The sequence below is a fragment of the Zingiber officinale genome, chromosome 6A, assembly GCF_018446385.1.
Source record: "Zingiber officinale cultivar Zhangliang chromosome 6A, Zo_v1.1, whole genome shotgun sequence".
Classification (NCBI taxonomy): domain Eukaryota; kingdom Viridiplantae; phylum Streptophyta; class Magnoliopsida; order Zingiberales; family Zingiberaceae; genus Zingiber; species Zingiber officinale.
This window is the reverse complement of record NC_055997.1, coordinates 142482763-142501027: the sequence shown is the minus strand read 5'-3', so window position 1 is coordinate 142501027 and position 18265 is coordinate 142482763. Positions and strand designations below refer to the sequence as shown.

Below are 18265 nucleotides of genomic sequence, written 5' to 3'. Positions count from 1 at the left end.
GCACCCAGCCGCAGGTCCAGTATCAGTCGCAGTCTACCTATCCATCTCTGGCTCAGTGCCCGGCACCGTCACAGTGGCAAACTCAGACTCAAGCGTCGCAGCCTTTGGCAACACTACCACCTCTACCACCGCCAGAGACTGGACATATTCATGCGGTTACCAGAGAGGATGCACAGCCGGCCGACGGATCCGTTTTCCGCGGTATGATTTTACTTTATGCATTATCCGCTGATATGCTGAAAGATACTGGTAGCTCGCATTCTTTTATTTCCTGTGCCTTTATAAGGGACATAGGTAGACTAACTACTCTTAGACTGCAACGACTGACCATCTTCCTACCGTCCGGTGATACATTAAACGTCACTCAAGAGGTCAGAGGTTGTCCGTTAGACTTTGGCAACATGATACTTGCGGTAGATCTTTTAGTACTGGAAATGATCGACTTTGATATTATTCTTGGCATTAATTGTTTGTCAGCATATCATGCCATTGTTGATTGCCAGATGAGGGTGGTCACTTTCCGACCATTATGAGTTTTTGGTAATGTCATTTGGGCTTACCAATACTACAACGGTATTATGGATTGTTTGTCGTGGAGTGTTACTCCCACATGTTTTGGATTGTTGTGGTGAGCGTTGCTCCCACATATTGTAGATTGCTTGTAGAGGAGTGCTGCTCCCATATAGGTTGCATTGATGGTGGTAGAGCGTTGCTCTCACATATATAGTATTTCTTGTGATGGAGTGTTGCTCTCACATTCCATGATCTATTTCTTTGGTGATTTGTAGCTAGTGATCATATTTCAGATTTGTTGTCGGGGATCTTATAGTTGAGTGTGCCTGTTGTACGACCATTATGAGTTCTAGGTTTTACCATTTAAGCTTACAAAGCCCTAGATGTTTTTATGGACTCGATGATTTCGGTATTCCTAGGTTGTTTGGATCGATTTTCATTGTCTTTGTTGACAATGTTGTAATCTATTTCTGATCCTAGGAGAATCACGTGCATCCCCTTCACATACTTCTAGAGATGTTTCGACGGAAACATCTATATTTGAAGTTCACATGGGTAGAAGCCTGCGAGAACAACTTCCAGGAGCTGAAGCGGAGATTAGTGTCGGTTCCAGTTTGGTTTTTGCCCTATGGAGAGGACTGGATTCGTACATTGATGCATCTCTTCAGGGTTTGGGCGTTGTTCTAATGCAGCATGACAAAGTAGTCTCCTATGCGTCTCGTCAGTTGAAGGAGCATGAGAAAAACTACCCTGTGCATGATTTGGAGTTAGCTGTCATTATCTTTGATTTGAAAATTTGGCGGCATCATTTGTACGACATTACCTTTGAGATTCTTACAGATCATAAGAGTCTCAAATATATTTTCACTCAAAAAGAACTTAATCTCCGACAGAGGAGATGGATGGAGTTTCTGAAGGATTACGATTGTACCATTAGCTATCACCCGAGGAAAACTAATGTGGTTGCTGATCCACTTAGCAGGAAGTCCAAAGGGACTTTGGCTTGCTTCCGAGCTTCAGTCACAGACTTGGTTCAGGGATTCTCCGAGTTGGGCATTCAGGAGCAGGGACGGACAGAGCAAGGTATATTAGTTACCATGTTCGCTCAGTCGTCGATCAGGACGAGGATATGAGAGGCTCAGACCGGAGATCAACACTTATAGTTCATTGGCAGCCAGATAGCTTTCGGGCAGCAGACCGAGATCACACGAGATGAGGAGAGTATTATATACTTTCGAGGTAGATTATGCATACCTCAATCTCACCCGGTCAGGGAGGAGCTACTTCAGGAGGCTCATCGCTCTCGATTAGGGGTGAGCATTCGGTTAATTCGATTAATTTGATATTAATTTTGTATAAATCCTTTTTATTGTTATTTTAAACAAATTTAGTTAATTCAGTGTTAATTGAAATAACTAATTCGGTTAATTTAATTTTAGTAAAATTTTGATTTGATTCGGTTAGCCAACACTAAATCGGTTTTCGGTTAATTTATGGACCAAATTAACTGAATGCTCACCCCTACTCTCGATTTACGATCCACTCGGGGCGGGACTCGCATGTATCGAGATTTGAGACATTCTACTAGTGGAATAGTATGAAGAAAGACATCGCGAAATATGTAGTTAGATGTCTTGTCTGTCAGCAGATGAAGGCTGAACACCAGTTGGGCCGCCCAAGGGACCGCCAAGGGGCCGTCAAATGGATCACCAGTTGGGCCGCCCAAGGGGTCGAGGGGTCGGGTCGTTACAATAAAAAGACGCCTTTTATTGTAATGACCCGACCCCTCGGTCCCTTGGGCGACCCAACTGACGGTCCCTTGGACGGCCCAACTAGCGACCCCTTATGTCGTCAACCGACGACCCTCGGTCGTGCCGTTACTCACTAGGACTTCCCACTCCTGGCCAGTGGATTTTTGGCTACCAAGATTCATAAACTCTAGTACTCAGCCTGGAGGTCTAGAATTCGAATCCTAAGGAAGGCAAAAATCCACTGGCCAGGGGTGGAAAGTCCTAGTGAGTAACAGCACGGCCGAGGGCTGTCGGTCGATGACATAAGGGGTTATCAGTTGGGTCACCTAAGGAATCGCCAAGAGGTCGAGAGGCTGGGTCGTTACAATATATATATATATATATATTTGGTCCCTTTTTAACAAGTGATGTGACGATAAAGGGGAGTCTATTTGTCACGGGTCCATTGATATGGTATCAGTCAAAATCAAGGCGGTCAACGTCAGGACTTACGGAAAGAGTCTTGACTAAAGGTGACTATTTGGTTATCCCGGTCAGGAAAGGAGTGGTCGAGTGGATCACTCGGTCGGTCAGACAAATGGACATCATGGGTCGGTCGGACGAATGGACAACATGTAGTTAGTTGTTTCGGCTGACAGAAAAATAAGCCCTTAGACCACCCGTCCGACAAGAAAACGAGCTGCTCGAACTGCCCGCCCGACACAAGAATGACACTACGTAGGAGGAAAAGAGAAAATAAAAAAGATAACTTTGTCTATCATCATTACATATAAAGAAGCCAAGACCAAGAAGAACACTTCATTTATCATTAATGCACAGAAGTCAAGATAAAGAAGTCTTCCTCTGGTAATTAATATCATTAAATAAGAGCAAATGAATGATAAAAAAAAAGGTATAAAAAAGTACGCTGGGTACGAGGAAATGTAAGATTTATCTATTTCTCGACTACTCATTCTCTCTTCCTAATTCTAACTTGAGCATCGAATGACCAACATCATGGATCCCTTCCCTAGTTTTGTTTTGTTTTGTAGGATTGAAGTCTTCATCCCATCAATAGTCATCTCATCCTCAACTTTCCAACTCTCTTCATTCGGACAGAATCAATAAATATAAAATATTTTACTAAATGTCTAACCTTTCTCGTGAAAAACCTAACTCCCATAATTTACCCTTCTCAATATGAGACCGCCCGAAAAAGCTACTAAGGTAACCGTTTTATTTTTGCTCTAAAAAAATATAATTATAATTATGTTAATTGTATTGCCTCACCCCTCCATAATGTACTAATGTGCTAATATGAGACCCTCTATGAGATCTTGGGTCGAAATTCGACGTGACCGAACATAATCTCCCTCATATCTTGGTCATTTGCACTAATGGCTAGTAGCCACCCGTGATTTACCTCCTCCGTGTTGGCCTAGGGACGGATTGGCGGAGGCGCTAAAAAAAAAAAGTGCCACATAATGTGCTAATATGAGACCCTCTATGAGGTCTTGGGGTCGAAACTCGACGTGACCGAGCATAACCTTCCCCATGTCTTGGTCATTTGCATTAATGGCTAGTAACCATCCATGATTTACCTCCCCCGTGTTAGCCTAGGGACGGATTGGCAGGGGGACTGGGGGCGAATGAATCATCTTTTTTGTCACCTAATATTATTGGACGAATTGTAAATAAGATCCGCAATAAAAAACTACTGAATTTTTTTACTATGAAAAAATCTCATAAAGCTAAATCAATCATCCACATAAATAATCAATAAGATTAATTAGATTTATTATTTTTTAAAAATTTATTATTATTATTTTTTATTGCCGGATAAAATCTCCATAATTTATCCCCTGCTACAAAGTCTTAAACCACCTGGGAGAAGGCTGCCAAGATGACAATTTAAACTTTTGTCACGTAATAATATTATTTTTAAATAAAGTTTCTTTAAAATTAACACCACAATAATATTATTTTTCGAATACGTGAGGGATAAAAAATGAATAAATAACTTTAAATGCACAAAGCAAACGAACCGAACCAAACCACAAAGTATTCTCATATGGGCTCTAAGCAAAAGAACCAATTCGTGGCTAATCCAAAAAATATCACAACTAAGAAAACACACCAAATACATATGAAGCTCAATTAAACTATTGTCATCGTCCATAGTGAATCTTTGAATGCTTTGGATTCTAATGATATCCAGCAACAGCTCAAAATCAGAGTTCGAGGTTTACATAGCCAAAGAACTTATTCAAAGGAAATGTGAAACCGGAGGCTCAGATAAATCGATGGAATAGGTTACTGCAACCAAGAACCGTTTGCTGAGATTCCAATATATTTACAAACATCAGCGCTGCTACTCAATAAGTAAAGAAGATAAAAATTGGATAAACCAATTACTCATTTTGAATGTCCGTCGCAAGGGGCATAAAAATGGGGGCTCTATGAAGTTTGCAGCTTCAGTCAGAGCCTCAAAGTGGCCATGATCATAATACTGAATAATCTCCAGCGTGATTCTCTAGCATTTTGTTTTGCACGGCAAACCACAGGCAAAATCTAGCGGAAACTGTCACTTGCTTGGATGGATCCATTAAATGGTACTAGAAAGCCCAGCAGATTTGGGTGTGGGTTCGGTCCGCGTGTAGGTGAGATTCCTTGCTGTCCGCGACGAGACATTTGATGTTAGTGGAGGTTTTGCTCCCTCACTAGGTTGCAAAATGGATGTCTCCCGCTTCCATTGCAAGCTCCTGGCTCCAGGTTTAATTGGGGGATGCCCTCGAAAAGAGCCCGGAAATGTACCTCTTGGATATGGCATTCGGCCAACTCTAGAAGCAAATGCTGGCGCACGAGCAATCCAGGACCAAGATAATACTGGAGCCGCTTCATGAGAGCTTCTGCGTACCACCTATAATACACACAAACAATCACATGCCAAGTTATGCACTATTCTGTGAACGCATAGAAGAAATAACTTTAACACATTAATAGTATTTAAAGCTTACTAACAAGAATGCATCAGCATATATTCTCTTGAAAGTATTATGGTTTAGAATCATATGCCAATCGATAAACACTACTTTACAAATGGGGAAATCAGAGTCACCACAATTATCTACTTCAGTCAATGCTCTTGCTGCTTTCTTTAATTCTATGAAATGATTTACGGCCCAACATTGAAAGCTTGCCTTAATCAAATTTTTTTTAACATAAAGATGGAAAATTGGATACAGCAGAAAAGATGCAGCCATCAGGTCTCACAGAAAATAATAAATCCCATATCTGCACTAGTTTCTCCAAATGGGGAGCATAATTTCAATATACATGACCCTATTGTACGGATGCAAAATATGGTGTTTAAGCAAATTTGAAATTTGAAAACCATAACCTTATTGGATGTTTAGGAGTTAGGTATTGACAAATTTAAGACAGCAAGAAATAAATGACTGACCAGAGGCTGGTCAAAGAATGTCATGAAAACTTCATAATTGCTTCAGTGAATATTAATTTAGAACATAATAATCTAAGGATGCTGTATGCAGATGGAACATGTATATATATATATATATATATATATATATATAATGGTAGAAAAAAAACAAGCTATAGAAAAGCACTAATATACTGCAAGCTTGCCTTGAGGATGCGGGACATAAACGAAGTACCATTCAATGACAATGCCAAATCTGCTGATTCTTTCTTCAGGAATTCAACATAGGCTGATCTGCTTGTAGCCACAACAAGATTATAATTTATGATTGATCTGAGAACATACAAAAAAAAAAACATAATGTAAAATTTTTATCATTACCCTGTAGGTTGACCGGTGGTAGCATCAGTAACTATGATTACTTTAAGCACGTCTCCAAATTGGTTGAAATGACGGGAAAGTGTATCTTTAGTTGCAGCAAAATGAACCTGTGAATTCAGTGGCAATATAGATTAATTACACTGCTTTTTCATATTCAATTGTTGCAAATGTGAGAAAAACAAATACTTGCATTGCTAACAAATAGAGTTCGAGAATCTCCATCCTCGGAAGGTCGGCCAGTAGTATATGAACCTGTAATTAGAAAGTGGCCGCAATATTAATATCCATAGGACACAGACGAGGATAAGGAGATGCCTCAGCTACTATTTACTGACAGAAGGTTCGTGGTAGCTGAGGTCTAAAGTCTACTAATACAGCATGCACCAAACATCAGTTTGATGTTTGGTTTTGGTGGCAGAATAGTTTTTTGAAATGCCAAACAAGTATAACAGTATTTCATGATTCTCTAAGTATAAGTTAGAATTCAATATACCCGGAGCTGATAATTGTTTCAGAGTAAATTCCTTTTGATTGCAGTCCTGATCGATTTCCTATAGATATAAACAGAATAAACCCCGTCAGACATTCAATTTACAGTGAAGTACAAATAACAAAAAATCACCTGACAAATTAACAAAGTAGATAATGTAGAAGTTTTGACGGTTTCAATAACCGTGAAGAAGACAAATAAGTTGGTGGATCATTCAAATGACTTGGAAGAGAATAAAAAACTAATAATTAAACCCACATCACAAACAATAGGTATGCAATCATGATTGTCAGAGCTACTAACAATAAAACAAATAATTTTAAAATAACTACAACAAATAACAGCAACATGTCAATTATAAGCCTCTATTTTTTTACATTTTAACACTCAAAATGTTCATTCATATTTGAAACAAATCTCCCTGGTGTATCTTATTTCCCAACGATATTGTGCTAATTGATTAAAATAAAAGAATAACCTCAAATTCTATATGTTGGAGAAAAACTTAAAATCCTAGGCTTCAAGTAAAATCAAATAACAAAATGAAAAATAGTTCCAGTAATAAGTATGATAGGTGGCTAAAACATTTAAAATGTTTTAGAACTATAATCACTAACCAGTGTTCTTTCTAGTGATTTAAAACTTTAATGGTCCTAAAATTTTAACTCAGGAGTTTTGGATGAGAGAAATACTGGTGAATACTGCATGAACTATGTTTACAAGAACTTAAACTCTAGCTTAGTGGTCAAGTGTTTAAAAACAATAAACAGGCAAAGTGATTCATACAAAGATCACATGGGATAAATCAAAAGACCACCTAGGTTAGATATTGTGGTTTCCTACAAAATGACAAAAACAATTAATAATATAAAAACATAGTAAGCATGTCCTCATAAAAATGTGTTGGCAGTGCTGTCAACTACAGCTCTCATTCTCATGATGCTTTTGACCCATATATACTGAGTTGTTCAATATGGGAGTTGGGCATCTCATTCTGAACTTGCATCAACTTGTAGCTAAATCAAAGGCGCAAGCAATGAAAAAATGCCTTAGCATCCAAATCTTGTCTTATAGAGAAGGTTGTCAGCTACATTGAGAGGTTTCGAGACTTGCATCAACTTGTAGCAAAATCAAAGACGCGATGATGGAGGAAGAAATTGTTGGAAAAACAATTCATTCCTTGTGGTTGGGCTTAACCACATTGTTTTGATGTGTTGGCAATAAAGTTCAAGTTTGGCATTTTGGATTTAGGATGCATATCAAGTGTACACATTAGTTGTGCCAATTCAACTTGGAGTTTGCATGGTGCTCGAGGAGCTTGGTGAACTTGTAGCTCATAAGATTCATAGCATCATGGAAGATAAAACTCAAGAGCAGCTCAATAGACTCAGAGATGCAGGCTCAAATCAAGCGATTGACTTGGAGCTGAGAGGAGGCAGACCCAAGAATTGGGGGCTGAGATCGAGCTGTTGACTTGCAGCTCCAAAGGAGCTCAATGGATTCAAGAGTTGGAGTCTTGGATCGAATGAATGACTTGGAGTTAAAGAGGAGCTTAATGGACTCCAGAGCCAGGAGCCTAGATTGAGATGCTTGGATGACTTAAAAGGTAGGCAGTCCAAATCAAAGAGATGAAGACCTGACGGTGCGAGAGTCATTGATTAGAAGAATACAATCTTGGGTTTATTCTTCAAGCATGTACATTGTAATAATATGGTGATTGCCAAGGAAGTGGGTGTGCTACCTAAAACTTGGTTGAATTCGCAACATTAGGGCATTCACAACTCATGTAGTAGATCCAGAACAAGCCTTGGCCTTATTGTAGGCTTATGGGGTGTAAGCGGAGAAAGGATGTTGGTCGACATTGTTCCAGTCGAACTGGCCAAGGTTGCAGTTGAATAGGAAATGGTCAGTCGACTGACCAAGGTTGACATTCGACTGTACTAAGGGTTTAGGCAAACTAAATATTTCTGTTTAAGCAACAATTTAACTCTAAGATAATGGTTGGGATATATAACCTTTCCCAATGAAAGGTTCAGATGTCCAAGATTCAGAATACCAATACCATAGCATACTGGAAATCTTTACAAGCCGCTATAGGCATGTTAGATATACAATTTTCAGATAGGTCTTAACCTGGTATAGACCTGTTTGAATGTGCTAAGTCTAATATGAGAGGAATTCTTGCAAACCAGAACTATTCTTATGACTAATGAGAATCAAACCCAGTGCAATACTAGGATATTTAGAAAAGAAAATGAAAAGGTCATGGTAATTCATAAATAAAGGTCATAAGCCAAACTTGAGTTGGTAACTTAATGAATTTCCTCTCTTACAATCCTACTTTCCCTACATCTCCCAAATTTTCGGTAAAAATTATGCTCTCCAAATGAAAAAGACAAACAGAAAAGATTGTTCATTTGATCTCAATGAATAAACTGAGTTAGACATGGCTAAAACATGGTTAAGGGAGAGTTCTGATGGAATAAACAGCTTAGGTTGACTTTTAAAACACTTTCAATATATTTATCATGACTTCAAAATAGTTTAAAAGTTAAGTTTTATTAGTTTTTGGTTGTACAAAGATACTCAAAATTAATTGCATCAGCTTTGCATTACATAAATCAGAGACTAAAAATGAGATGGAAAATATAAAGAATTTTGAATTCAGCCTAGATGGTGTTTTGGTACAATATGCACATGGCATGAATAATTGATGAGATGCTTCATGCCAACAAACACACTTACTTTTATATTCTGAGCTGGGAAAACATCATTGTCTTTTAGAAACTTGGCACTCTGATTTCCTACACCAACTGTGCTCTTTTTTACTGCTACTTGATTCTCCAGCTTGGCATCATCCCTAGAAACTTGATAATGGGAATGTTTCTGTGTTACATTAGCAGGACTATCTACAACCTTCTTAGATCTCATTACTGCTAAACCAGTAGTTCTTTCCTGATCCAATAACCTACTTTTCTTTGATATTTCTTCAGACTCCGGTACAATATTTGGCTGCATCATCACAGATTTGATTTTTTTGCAAGATGGAATACCTCGAAAAGAACCCTGACCAAGTTGGTTAACACTACCACTGCCGTATTCATTATTATCTAATGTGCATTCGGCAGGCACAGAAATCTCTTTCTTTACTATGGACATGTTACCATCAAAGTCATCATACTCATTTCTGTAAGGACGATCCAAATAAAGTAGTTCTGGAACCTTATCAGTAGCAGCAATCTCACTATCTTCAAGCTCTAATGCAGTGGGAACTGACAACTGATTAACATCCTCTTCCATCTGTTTGCTATGACCCAATCTATCAAAAACACTACCGGCCAACCTGACCTTGGTTGCATCCTCAGCAGCTTCAGCAGCAGCTTTTAGAGCAATTGAAAGAGTACCCAGTCCTCTTGACTCTGGTCTTCTGTGGGATCTTGCTTCTATCACAGAATCTGTACTAACTGCTGAGACTACCGAGCAAACTCTTTTTAAAGCTGGCTCAGCCTTAGAGTTTGACTGCTGCACAGTTTTTACAGCATCTCGAACAGCAAACTGAAGAAGCCGGCGTGAAGCACCAATTGTTGAATATGAGGTTGTATCTCTCTGTATTATTAACAAATCACAAATTAAAAGCCCAGGAAATGAATCAATACAATTAACTAATAAACATGGGAAAAATTATCAATTTTGATAATGCATTGCATCAATAATCAGTGACGCAAGGTGCAACACTTCAATATCAAGGATGCCAGATCCAGCAAGCCCAACAACATCACAAATCATTGTCCCAGATAGAATTATATGGTTATAAAAAAATCATCTAAATAATGAACAAAAGCAACTCCCAGTTTACTTTCCAAGTAAAGAGGCCTGAAATGTGTTGAGAAAATTCTTGATGAAGTTGAGCAACAATAGGTCACTTAGACAATTAAATTATCCAAGTAAACAGCAAGTGATAGTGTCTCGAGCATACTTCTCCTCAAATACAAATGTCATCTCTGGCCAATGTAATAGGTAGACAACCTAGTCATTATAGGTAGGTAATACCTTCGTATCAAACCTTCTTAGCACTTCACTGCAAGCTACATTTTTTGGCAAAATGAACTTGCTATTTGCTAAATTGAGTAAGTATATTAGTCAAAGTAATCTTTCATGCCATCTAACCAACCAAAGAATGCATTAGAAGTAACCCATCAATCAAACTACAGAATTTTACATCAACTTGTTTAATAATATACCCTAACTTTCTGGGAAGGTTCCTACATGTACGGTTGAACCATATCTACATATCCATCTTAATTGTTCAATAATATATCCTAACTTTTTGGAAGGTTCATGAATGTACAGTTGACCATATCTACATATCCATCTTAATTGTTGATATCATTTGACCATCTAGAGGGGGTTTCATCGGTGCTAATAAGAATGAAATAATTTTATAAACTATCAATTTTTAATATGCATTAGACAAACAAATATTCCTTAAATAGGAACTACCTATTAAACAAATGTAATGCCGAATAGAATCCTAATTACTACCATAACCATATTAAAGTTGGTTCCTACTGCATCCTAATTACATCATTATCATAGTTGTAGAATAATTAAGGCCTACCACAAAAGCATATGGCAAGTTATTTACCTGTACTTGTGTGTGTTCATCATCTCTGTTTCGCTTTCTCTTACTCTTGACTATAGGAGAATGCAATAGCCTGTCAATATTAGGTCTGGACACTTTCTCCTCCGCATGCAGAATATTGGTCACAACACTGTGAAGAGGAAAGGTTCCATTACTCTCCTGTGTTTTACTTTTCCACCCTCTCCTATGATAATTTCTAGTGCTAGAATCAGTTGAAGCTTTAACTGTCTGATGTTCATGAGCATTCTGCCTCTCTGAAGATTCGCATGGAACATGTTTAGACTTAGTCACTTCATCTGGAATAGACTGTTCTGGCTGCAAATATAAGTGTATATTTGACGAGAGATGATCCCACAACCTGAAGAACAGAGATTTCATACAATAAAAATCAATGGGCTAGAAACTACATATTAGAATGAGTATTCCATGTAGCACAGAAGCAAATTTACTTATACTATAATATAGGCTCCTACCAGGAGATAAAAGTTGCAGTCTCCTCCCCCAAAAAGACATCCAGTTCCTTCTTAGCTTCATCTTTGTGACGGCCATTCCTGAGTAAAACCAAAACATAGTCCTGCAAATGTGCAGTGTACTATCATCAAAAAATTTACCAAAGTTATTACTTAACTGGCTATACTGATAACAATGTAATAAAAATAAATCCATAAAAAAAAAACAGAACCATTTGAAAAGCACAATAAAGCAGTTGAAATTTGCATATAGTCCACTTTAGGAAAGGAACTAAAAAATTGTTTTTCTGAGAGCTTATGTGCAAGCTAAAAGTTGAAGAGACAAGTTAGCTATTCACTGACCAACAACAGAGGTGAAAAGCTGAGGCAAAAGTGAGACAGACTGGGAGGAAAAGAGTTAAACCTTGGTCCTCACTATATGAGTTACAAATGAGGTGGAAAGTTCCATCTATTGAACGCAATGCAGTTGGTACCTATAGACCAAGGTTCCAAGATCATACCCATCCAAAACCTGAAATTAGTGTTTATGTAATTATGTTCACATAAAATTTCCTAAAATATTTAACCAGGATACATGGTCAGGATGTTGAGAGCAATCTTCAAAGTTAGATCCTTTCCCGTACATAGTACTCAAGTTCAAGTAACCCTGTCATATGTGTCTAAACCCTAGACATAAATTGCACAATAGACTCTAAATAATATTTCTTACTCTAAAATTGCAGCATCAATGTATGGAAAATTAATCAAACTATTTCATAGCAATTTGTAGGAAATCGATAATTGTTTGTATTGTATAAAAAATCTTAAAAACTTCCTACAAATATACATCACTAAAATGAAACAAAGATAGGCTGGACATGGTGGTGGAAATATGATAAGCAGTACTATTTCCCAAATATAAGGTTCTGTTTTGGATGTTACTTTAACCAATGTAGCATAAGCCAAGAATTTCCTTCCACCAGTGGATCTTTATGAACTATGCAACCACTAGAAAACAATGTTACAATGTAATATATTGAAGTCATACAGTCTGTTGCATGTGGTTACACAGATAGGTGGAAACTTCCCAGCAGAAATGCAGAGGTGATTCCACTTAGAGGGCATTATCGAGTCTATGCAAAACAATGTATGAAGTAACAAGTTAAGAATCATCTGACAACATCGTCGGCTGTTTTAATCTCCTCGGATTTGATATTCATATATCCACAAGTAACGAGAAATCAATGTCACGGAAGAAAGCAAGAGACGAAACGTCATTGCTCTAGATTAGTTGTTAATAAACAAAAGGGTTGTTTTGCTTAACTAATAGTAAATGTAACGGAATAAGACAAAACAGATAACATTGGAAAAGAGGTTGGAACGCAATTCCCTCGTTTCAGACACAGGAAAAGCAGAAAAAGGAGGGTTGAGGTTTCCCTCACATCCTCTAGAGCAATGAGGTTTCTAAACAAGGGAAAACAAATTCCTGTCCTCCCTCTCAAAAACCCCCAATCCAAGAAAGTCCATCACCATTAAAAACACAAAAACTCAGAAATATAACCCTACCACGAGGGTATCATCCGTATAATCGCCCATGAACTCCTTCAGCTTCCCCATGACCTTCTCACGCAGCCTCGATAAGCCATCTGAACTGAAACTGACCTTAAATGTCCGATCATCGCCCGAGCCATCATGAACATCCATGCCCGACGCAGAAGGAGATCAGACAAACACCGTAATTCACCGTTTTGTTCTTCTCGGCACTTGAACCGATGCCTAACCCAAACGGAACGATTAGCGCAACAGAGGATAGGGGGCGACGAGCGGCATGTAGAAATCGCTGAGGAGCAGGAAGGGTCGGGGCGGGTGGAGTATAGTTGACGAATCGAAGAAACCGCCGAGGAACGGGAGGTCGCCGATGCAAAGAATGGATTGGATTAGGGATCCGACAGGGTCGAGGAGGTCGGCTGCGTATAAATGGTTTTCGATCAGCCATTTTATTCGCGTGAGGAAATCAAATATAAAATTACGATAATACCCCTGGCCGTTTATCAAATCATTTGTTAAATACTAAAAATGTACAACTAATTTTATTATTTATGATACTACGCAGGCGAGTACTGTGCTGATGTCTAAGCACTCCTTTGATTCACTGTATAGGTTCAATTTTTCACCGGATGCTAAGTTGATTAGAGATCAATTTTTGATACACACATATCTCTTCAAAAAAAAAAAAAAAAAAAAACACTTTTTTCTATCTTTTAACCTTAATTATATGTTGACATCACAATTTACCTCCCTTCTTATAATTTAAGGACAGATTATGAGGAGCGTCTGAATGAATATAATCATCTTTTACTATAATAATATTGAAACGCTCCGCTCCTTATGTTCTTTATACCAGGTTGAGACGATTCATTGTTGAAGGTCGATATGCTATCAGAAGGCATCAATCCTTAGTACGATGCTAAGACGTAGAGAAATAGATGATTATATAAGAGTGAGCATCACAGTTTGCAAAATCGTTATTCGGATCATAGGATCGTCTTACGATCTAGAAACACTATATCAATTCGAGATCAATTGGAATTGGTTTTTGCAGTAGAATCTGAGTAGGATAGTTGGGATCGTACAAGATCGTTGGGATTGGTAAGATTCTATGATTCTACGATTCTACAATTTGATACGTCATAACTTTTGACTCGATTTGAATCAAGGGACACATAATATATCAAATCGAAACTTATTCAGAGATTTACATTTATTATGGGTGTAACACATAACCGTCCCGTTTTAGGCTAAAACATATCTTTTAAAGTTTTTCCAGAGACTTCAAACATTTTTATAATTAAATTAGGGTTATTTTGTTATGGGTTGAAAACTATTTAAAGCATTTGTTTAGTTGATATTCAATCATTTTGATCATCACAAATATTTTTTTCTCAAAATTATAAGTTTTGGATGTCTATTTCTTGATATTATACTAAATCAAATATTTTTAGAAGATCTATATCTGACATTCGTATGCGAATCAATGAAATTGATATTTGATCTTGACTGATCTAATCCTACCGATCTGATCCTGACACCAAATTGATCTTGCGTAGGATCACGATCCTATAAACTATGGAGTCTGCCTCTCCTAAATTATGATATTTCTTTTATAGTTGTTACTGTTGCTGCAGTTAGCCTTAAAGTTAGATATTATGTGCTCTAATTTATTTACCAAGTATGCAGGACTAGAAGACTTGACGGGACCTGAAACCAGACTGAAGTCTAGTTAAGTAGTAGAAAGTTCAGATAGGTTGATATCTTATAGGAAGTCCAGTTGAGTCTCCAGAATCTGACAACTGGCTGAAGTTCAAATGGGGCTTCTAGTAAGAATACCTAGAAGAGATCAAAGTCAAGTAAGTATGCAATTAGTAAGTAAAGGTAAGTATGGGAGGAAAGAGATCAGTGAGGACGTGCTTCCCGTTAAGGGAACAGTAGGCGTTAGTCCAACCTAGAATTTCAGTGAAATCCAAAGTCAGGATCAGACAGTCCCGAGACTGTCTAAATGTTTAATACTTGTATTTCATATTATGTATGTTTTGCTAACTTTGTGATGTAGAAAATCAAAGTTAGAGTTAGGGCATTCCAAGCGCTCAGAAGGGATTCAAGTGCCCGGAAGTCTGGAAGACCAGATGGATCCAGGCGTCCGGAATGACCTGAATCCAGCCACGCGAGAAGCTGAGTTGATACGCTTTGTTTATCGAAGCACATCAGCTTCTAGGCGCCCAAGAGTGGTCCATGTGCCCGGGAAGGGATAGAGGTGACTTCGATAAAACTCAACAACAAAGCTCGATCGGATAGGCTTCAGTGGAGGCGCCAGGGTGGTCTAGGCACCTGGAAAGACCTATAAAAGAAGTTTCAACCAACAACTTTAAACAACCATTCCTCACATCTTTCATACTCGCGTGCTACTCCAAAAACTACTCTATGATGTTGAGACACTGCTCCAATGATACTCTACTCTAAGTCATCGATATATTTATATTTAATTACTTGCACTTTAATTTTTATAGCTTTGTAATTATTCTAGCTATTAGTACATTAACCAACGAAAGCACTCAACAAGTATAGACCTTAGAGTATAAATCGTTAAAGGCTTCGAACCAAATAAAAACAAAGGTTTAGCCTTATTTTTATTTTTCTTATTTCCGCTGCTTTACTTTAACTCTCGTTTTATGAAAAAGTGACACCCGCTATTCACCCCCCCTCCTCTAACATTTTTCTATCATACAGTCACTACATAATAATACCCTTTATGACATTAATAACGATCGTTGATCATCAATGGTCACCCGAAACCTCTGTCCATAATAATCATTATCAATTGTTTTTATTAACCCTGAACCAAACCAAATATGTGGGTATCTTTCCAGAGCATTATTAGGCTTTGCGCTCATCGCTCAAACACTCTCTAAGTCTAAACATGTTTCTTGAGCACCTCATGGTTCCAACTCCCGAACACCTTCAGATTTTGAATCTGACTCCCAAGCACCTTTAGATTTTGAATCCGACTCCCAAGCACCTTTAGATTTTGAACTCAATTTTAGAACACTTTTGGGCATCTCCAATGCAAGATTTATGAAAGGTTTGTAAAATCTAAATAGCTGAATAAACAACCTTGAACAATTATAGAGATGAGGTTTGAGGTTTGTAGTTTAATAGCAGTAGTGAAAACTCAAACCTACTCTTTTATCTCGAAATTAATGCAATATGCATGAAATCATATAACTCATGCTATGAATTGGATCACAAAAAAATATATTTAAAGCTCTAACCATTGGAGATATTTTAATAAGCTTTCATATTATTAATATGACATATTGAGATCATAAAAAAAACTCATTTAAAATTTTAACCATTAGAAATACCCTAATCATGTTAAGTTTCTTGGGCTTAGCATCTTTTTAAATACACAGCCCAACCTCCTCTTTCTTTGGACCCAACTCAATTGGTTCATTCCTAATAATCGTAAATTATTATAGAGTATCAATTTATTAGAATTCATATTTGTTTTCTAAATTATTTCTTCCTTCATCCACTATTACATCAAACTAGATTTAACTAATTCTCAGCCCCCATGGATTTAACTTAATTGGTAAGTGGTTGTTGGTTTGTCACATAAAGTCCAGGGATCAAATCTCGGGACTCATGGGGCGTCAATCCCTACAAACCCCCTCCCCCCTCCACTTGTTACTCAGTTATAATGATTTACCTTCTTCGTGTTGGTTCTGGGACGAGTTGGCGAGGATGCTGGAGGCGAGCGTAATCACCTTTTGACATATAGATCTAACCAATTCTCTTTATTTAAATTGAACCAAAATAATTTCTCATAGAATTTCTCTTCTAGTTGTGAAATTATGCCCATTGTAATTTTTTAAAGCTCATAATAAAACTTGTGACTATAAAATTATGATTACCACATCGATTGTCTGGTAATAATTAATTATAATTTTGTCCGTTCAATTTAGATTAAACAAAACTTAATTTGGTTTGAGAGTGTAAAGAAAGTATTTTAGAGAATAAATATTCATTTTAATAAATATCAACGTTAAATGTTAGTTTTGAGTATTTTTTTAAATTTAAGTATGATAAATTACTATTTAAATCTATAAAAAGAAAGGCACATTTAAATTATTTCTGTGTCCAACTCGTTTGGATAATTTCATTATCATCCCAATCATTAGATGATAACTGATTATATTAATTAAGTGAGATATAATTTAACTAAAAATTACTTCAATTGAGTTAATATGATTTTTAATTAATTAATGGTAGTCAAATATCATTAACTCAAAATGTTTAACGATTATATTCCCATCCGAGAAACCACTAATGTATCCTCCCCATGCGGTCCAATTATTCCCCTTGCTTAGTTTCTTCGACCTTGATCTCAGTTAATTCTTGACAACCATAGCCATCGCACTTAGTTGCCAGAACTGTCCTTAGCCCGATAGATGAAGACGAGGGCGATGTTAGATATATGGGAAAGGAAAAGAAGGGTAAAGGAAGGAAATTTTATTGTGAATAGGGGTGTCAAAAATGAATTTGATCTGATGATCTCACCTAAGTCGATTAAAAAAAAAATCAGATTCGGATTAGAAATTTAAGTTCGGATTCCAAGGATTTTGGATTGAAAATTTTCTGATCAAATTCGGATTGATCCGATTTAACCTGAATTTAGGGTTTAATCATTTAGTGAGTATTTTTTAGATAATTTTATTTTAAAATTTAAGATGATTTTATATATAGTAATATTAATTTAGTATAATAATGATAAAATATTGAAATAAAAATAAAGAATTATAGGAAAATAGTAAAAAAAATCATTTTGAATTGAATTTTCGGGTTATTCGGGTTGGGTTTGAGTTGATCAAGTTCGGGTTTAAGGGTTTCGGGTTCTAGTCGGTTCGGGTTGGAACTTAAAAAATTTTTTCCAACCCGACCTGAACTCGAACCCGACCTTATCCACTCAAATTAACACCCCTAATTATGAATGAAACTTTAAACTCACATTGAATTTTAAGATATGTGTTGGGTTCAGAACGTAACGAAAGACATATATTGATC

General features: G+C 37.1%; 1 protein-coding gene across 1 annotated transcript; it reads right to left on the bottom strand.

Annotated features, from left to right (window-relative positions):
• Positions 1 to 4508: 4508 nt before the first annotated feature.
• Positions 4509 to 13612, bottom strand: LOC121998420. Its single transcript, XM_042553352.1, has 9 exons — positions 13214 to 13612; positions 11672 to 11772; positions 11202 to 11556; positions 9302 to 10162; positions 6560 to 6617; positions 6257 to 6318; positions 6067 to 6173; positions 5892 to 5979; positions 4509 to 5163 (listed from the first exon to the last, which is right to left on the bottom strand). The coding sequence occupies exons 1-9, from the start codon at positions 13349 to 13351 to the stop codon at positions 4849 to 4851; spliced, it is 2085 nt and encodes a 694-aa protein (XP_042409286.1). The 5' UTR covers positions 13352 to 13612; the 3' UTR covers positions 4509 to 4848.
• Between the last annotated feature and the right edge of the window lie 4653 nt (positions 13613 to 18265).

Coding starts and splice junctions, on each gene's coding strand:
- LOC121998420 (XM_042553352.1), bottom strand. CDS start 13,351: ATGGATGTTCATGATGGCTCGGGCGATGATCGGACATTTAAGGTCAGT. Junction 11,773..13,213: donor ATACGGATGATACCCTCGTG/GTAGGGTTATAT, acceptor GCACATTTGCAG/GACTATGTTTTGGTTTTACT. Junction 6,174..6,256: donor GAACTCTATTTGTTAGCAAT/GCAAGTATTTGT, acceptor CTGAATTCACAG/GTTCATTTTGCTGCAACTAA.